General features: G+C 42.2%; 1 protein-coding gene across 1 annotated transcript; it reads right to left on the reverse strand.

Annotated features, from left to right (window-relative positions):
* Nucleotides 1-502: 502 nt before the first annotated feature.
* Nucleotides 503-3,994, reverse strand: kpna2 (karyopherin alpha 2 (RAG cohort 1, importin alpha 1)). Its single transcript, XM_040045795.1, has 11 exons — nucleotides 3,863-3,994; nucleotides 3,513-3,637; nucleotides 3,279-3,419; nucleotides 2,748-2,836; nucleotides 2,357-2,625; nucleotides 2,142-2,236; nucleotides 1,717-1,980; nucleotides 1,376-1,609; nucleotides 1,098-1,280; nucleotides 859-1,008; nucleotides 503-755 (listed from the first exon to the last, which is right to left on the reverse strand). The coding sequence occupies exons 2-11, from the start codon at nucleotides 3,567-3,569 to the stop codon at nucleotides 666-668; spliced, it is 1,572 nt and encodes a 523-aa protein (XP_039901729.1). The 5' UTR covers nucleotides 3,570-3,637; nucleotides 3,863-3,994; the 3' UTR covers nucleotides 503-665.
* Between the last annotated feature and the right edge of the window lie 1,780 nt (nucleotides 3,995-5,774).

Genomic DNA, 5,774 nt, shown 5'->3' on the forward strand with positions numbered 1-5,774 from the left:
TTCCCTTTGTTATAGTGCTTGCCTGTGAGTCTGTGTTATGTTTCCTGTTTTACTTTGAAAGTCCATGTCTGATGTTAATGTGTCAGGTTTTGCTTCCCCTTGTCTCGTCAGGCCTGATTTGCCCCAGCTGTGTTTCCCTCCTGTTACCCATTCCCTGATTGCTCCTGTGTATTTTAGCTCTGTGTCGCGATCTACCGTTTACCTAGCTGTGTGTTCTGTCAGTCCGCTGGTTTAAGTTTATTTTTTGATTTTCTCCAGTTATGTTATGTTTGAGTTCAGCATTAAAGCTGTTTTGGTTTAAGTTTGTCTCTTGAGTCTGCACCTTGGGTCCTATTCCTGTCTGCACACAGCCATCACATAACAACAGCAGTGTGTGAATGGGTGGATGACTGGATGTGTAAAGCGCTTTGGGGTCCCTAGGGACTAGTAAAGCCCTATACAAATACAGGCCATTTACCATTTTACAGCACTCCATTTAGATACAATAAACTAAAACCACACACACGATCTGACAACTTTATTTACAGACTTGTTTCATCAGCCATGTTAAAACAGTATGTACAACACATACAAACAAAAATAGTAAAACGTCACACAGACATGAACAAAGGACGCACAATAGAAATGATGGTACAGTAGGGAGAGGAGAGGTATTAGAAGTCCATCTAGAAATTGAAAGTGCTCTGGCTTTCGCTGATCTGGAACGCATAGCCGTCATTGGTTGCTTCTGGGATGACACTCTGCACGACTTCCTCCTTTAAAAAAAAATAAAATAAAATAATTATTCTTATTAAAGTTTAAAAAAAAAGGGCACAGAAATGCTCATTTTGGAAACCACTCTCCAGGACTATAACCCACCTCCTCAGAGAAGTATTTCTCAATCAAGTTCAGGGAGGCTTTGTAGACCATCTCATTCTCATGTGACTGCAGCGCCTCAATCTTGTCCAGTCCACCGCATTCCTCGATCATTAGACTCAGCTTGTCGGACTCACCGATTTTATCCCCAGCCTAAGATCAAAACACACCAGTGATGTCATTTATCATCAGAACAAAAAACCCCATCATCGAATCTTGCAAAAATATAAATATCAACTCACCATGAAAATGTTGGTAATGGCATCCAAGATGACAAGAATTGTTTTGCTGTCCTTGGAGGAGAGGAGATTCAGAAGTGGCTCAATCACATTGGCTTGAACCAGGTAGACCACCTGCTGAACAGTGCCCCCACTGGTGAAGTTTGTAACTGCCCATACAGCCTCTTTCTGAGTTTTGTAGTCTCCCTGCAGACAGAGTTCATAAGGCACATAGATCATTTAATTTAAAATAAATAGAGGGTATAAAATATGTACCTTTACATACACAAACAAAAGCATACCCGTGCAAGCAGCTCAACCATGTATGGAACGAGGCCTGCGTTGATGACCTCTTGGATTTGTGAGTCCTTTCCTGCTGTGATGTTAGACAGAGTCCAGGCAGCTTCCTTCTGAACGTTGGCCTTTTTGTGGCGAAGCAGTGGGGGGAACATGGCCAGGGCTTCAGCATCCAGCACCGCCTGTGTCTGCTCATCTGTCCCAGTCACAATGTTGCCAATGGTGCGGAGTGCAGGAGTCTGAGGAAAGGCGAGAGGAAATGCAGTGAGAACAAGTCGCTGCACATCAGGGGGACTGGGTGAGAAGTTACGACATAAAAGAAACTCAAGCAAGACTTTATACGTACAACCACAGGCAAGACTTCAAAGCCAAGCAGCTTCACCAGACGAGGGATCAAACCGGTTTGGATGACCACCTCAATGCGGTCGTTGGGGCCATCTGTCAGGTATGAAACAGCCCAACACGCGTCAGCCAGCACCTCCGGGTCATCGTGGTGTAGCAGACGGACAAGAGCGGGTAAAATCTGCTGGATGGCTGTCATAGGAGGGGAGGGGTTCTTATTGCGGCACAGGTTTGACAGTGTCCACGTCACATTTCTCAGGTAGCCAGCCTGCAAAGATTTCAAAAATGAGAGAGCACAAGGTCAGTTATATTTGAGTTGGGAAACCACCTATTGGCCAAGGAGGAGAATAAACGATTGAGTCTGATCATGTCAAACTTTTGAAACTTTCTCCAGATATAAACATGAAGAGAAACAGAATCCACACTCACACTAAATGCACTGAGGTCAGGGACAGCCAGCAGACTGAGCAGAGGGGCCACAGCGCCATGCTTGATGACCTTGTCTCTGAGAGCTGATCCATCACCTAAAAAGGAGGGGAAAATATATTTAAAAAAACAAAAAAAAAAAAAAAAATATGAACAAACCTCACTTTATCACCACTAAAATGAAAAAACCCAAATATGAATATTTTCATATTAATTACCAGCAATATTTCCAAGGGCCCAGATCGCCTGCTCGCTGATGTGCTGGTGGGGGGATGTGACCAGGCTAATAAAGGCAGGAATGGCCCCGCCTGACACGACAGCGGCCGTCTGCTCGGACGTCCCGGAGGCGATGTTAGTCAGAGCCCAGGATGCTTCGAACTGGATCGGAGGACAGTCCACATATCCCAGGAAGGAGACAAACTTGGGGATGAGACCAGCGCTGATCAGCTGGTCAATGGGAGGATGTTTGTCACGAGACAGCAACTTCCTGTATTCAAAACGGTACATAAGAGTTACTGTGCCAGTAGTTATGTAGCCTTTATTTATGGAAAAAAAAAGAAAAAGAAAAAAAAAAGAAAAAGGATGATTTCTTTAATGCACAGTCATTACCGTGCAGCCTGTGTAGCCTGGAGCTGGGACTCAGAATTCCCACTGTTCACTCCTGCGACAATCTCCTCGACCGTCCACTGCCTGAGCCCCTGCACAGGACAACAGAAAGCAGTTTATTGGACATGCAAATTTAAAACTGGATTTTGTGTTGCTATATTTTGACATGTCAGTGGGTTAACAATGAATATCACACTGAACGAACTCCAACCCATACAAAAACCTAACAGAGATGGGCAGATCAATCCCAATGGTACTGATACCAACAGCAGTATTGGTATTGACTGATTGACTAGCACGATAAGATTGATACTGAGTTTAAAGGATAGTATGTAACCCACTCAATTTCTAGTTTTTTTTGTGGACATTGAAACAAAATGATTATTGATATTGGCAATAGAGGCCCCTAGTATCAGATCAAAATTGGCAGTACTGCACAGCACTAGCACCAAGCTGTTGGGACTAGATCCGTTTTTTCTGTTTACTCAATGCCAGATTGAAGCAAAACAGCAAATGATGCTTTCAAGTGCTCACCTGACAGTTCTGGCTTCTTTCTTGTAAAGGAGAAGTGGCCTCCTCGGGCATCGCAGACACATTTCTCCTCTTGAATATCTGGTCATCTTTCTTGGCCTTGCGCAGCTCCACGTTCACCTCCACCCTCCTGCGTCGAAGCTCCTGCATTTATGTCACATACAAATAAATAAAATAATCAAGTCTCACAAGCTTGCCGTTCAGCGAGCAGTTGTGAATAGTGCAGATGAAACTCACATTGACATCTTTGCCTTTGTTCTTGAACTGGTTCAGACGGGGGGAGTTCTCAGCCATTTTTAAGTAACAGGAAATGTCAACAGCGGTGGGCAAAAAATAAAAATAGCCTCTAGTCGTGTTTATTCCTGAAAGACATTTAGAAGAAGTGCTTAAGCACACGGAAGCGCCTCGTGATCGCGCATTAAGACATATGGCGGTACTGCTTGTTTGACTTAAGCTATCGGGCAAGCGTTTTACGTAGAAAATACAGTTGATGCAATAACCACACGCAGAAAGACAACAACTTCTTTTTCAAAACTTAATCGTAAAACACTTTTAAAAGTCTCAGTAAGGAGTTAACACATGCTTACCTGTGCTCGAGCAGAAGTTATGGCATACCGAAAACGCCGCACAGACCTTTAAATTCCTGCTTTGGAGCCTTCTGATTGGGCTGTTCAAGCTGAAGCATCCTGCCGCCTCTGCTTATTGGGCCGTTCAAAAAAATCACGGTGAACACAGGAAATGTCGTCACTTAAATATCGCGAGAACTCGGTATTGGGTGCTACTACGTCAGATCTGACTGCAGGTCGGTTTTGTGCCAACTTTGTACATTTCGAGTTGAATATTGGAACGGTAGCACTGCTCCCAGATCTGTGCATATTTGTTCAAGTATCACGCTGCTCTTGCAGGGAAACAACCCCCACAAAATAACTACCTTCCCATGTCTTAACTAACCTTTAATAGAATACATTTAAAAAGTACGTGTAATAAAATATATTAACAATAAATCTGGAAGTTACATTATGAACCATTGTTTAACAATACAGGTGTGGTCTGAGGATGTACACATCATGGCCGTGAATGTCATGGTAAATTTGGGCTTTTAATAGTTTCTTTGAAATGTTCTTTTTCCAGGATACAATGATTGTATAGCATACACCTTTAATGACTTTAAAAAAAGAAGAACTGGGTGAACAAGTTTGGATTTATGTTGGATATGTAATCAATACAGGCTCAAAAGAATACATGCACTCTCTTAAACCTTTTAAAAAGTAGCGCTGAATGTTCGACAGCGTCCTTTCATTTGGCCTGCTTCATTAGTGATCACGATCGACTAGAACCGGTAGTTTCTCTTTGCGAGCATGAAAAGGAATAATTTGACAGGATATATACGCTGGATTCATCAAAGTCAGAAGAACTCTGAATAATTTTACATTTAAACAAATTTGTGGCATTCTTTAACAACTGCAGGATCCATGATCATGGGTTTAAACAGTTGCACATAAGTACAGGTTTTATATCGCCATGAACTGAGAGGCTGCCGACCAAGAGAGAAGCCCCTGCTCCGAAACGGAAACATTCAAACGCAGCTAAAAATTGCTTGTTTGCGATTAAGGTTTTTGACCACAGTGACAAGAGATGTTTGGAGGGGTAAAGGTGAGGCTTTCAAACCCAAGAACACTGTACCAGCTGCCAGGCACGGTGGTGGTAGCATCGTGCTCTGGGGGACGACCTTCAGATTCTTCAACTTCGGCTCAAATAAATAACCGGCTTAAATTCAAACACACCTGGGCGTTCCAACAGGAAAATGATCCCAGACACACACCACAGTTGGTTTTGTAATAGATAGAACAGGCCAATGTTAAGCTTATGGAACGGCCTCCTCAAAACCCCGACCTCAACTCTACTGAAAATTTGTGGAATACACTTTAAAGCTGGAGTCAGGAAATCAGCCAATTTAAATAAACATCTGCCAAGAAGAGTGGTCAAATATCCAAAACTATGCCAAGGACTTCTTTATGGATAACAAAAGGGTCAGGCTGGAATGGAACTTGCTAACCAAATAATAGCGGGAATGTGTGTTTACTTTTGACCTTGTATGGATTAGTAAAATCCAAAATCAATTTTTAAAGTCATTAAAGAGACGCTGTACAATCACTCCACCCTTGATAAAGAAAAGTTCGAGGACATCATTACAAGCCCATGAGATCCGTACCGATAAGTGAATATATATTCCTGACCACAACTGGATATTGTTTTGAACTGTAACGGTTACTTTTCTGTACAGGATCAGCGAGCATGAGGTTATATTTATTGGGATTTTCATATAAAATAAAAAGGAAACAATTACAAAAAGATTAACCAATTTTCTGTCAGCTGATCACTCAGTTGATATAGAAACTCAGGTTATGTAAGCATAACCTGAGTTTCTGTCAGTTTTTACATTATGATTTATGTCTGCAAGTTAAGAGACACTAAAAAAAAATCTCTCTTGTGTCAAAA

This window comes from Simochromis diagramma, unplaced genomic scaffold (assembly GCF_900408965.1).
Source record: "Simochromis diagramma unplaced genomic scaffold, fSimDia1.1 OVJJ01000150.1, whole genome shotgun sequence".
In the NCBI taxonomy this organism is placed as follows: Eukaryota; Metazoa; Chordata; class Actinopteri; order Cichliformes; family Cichlidae; genus Simochromis; species Simochromis diagramma.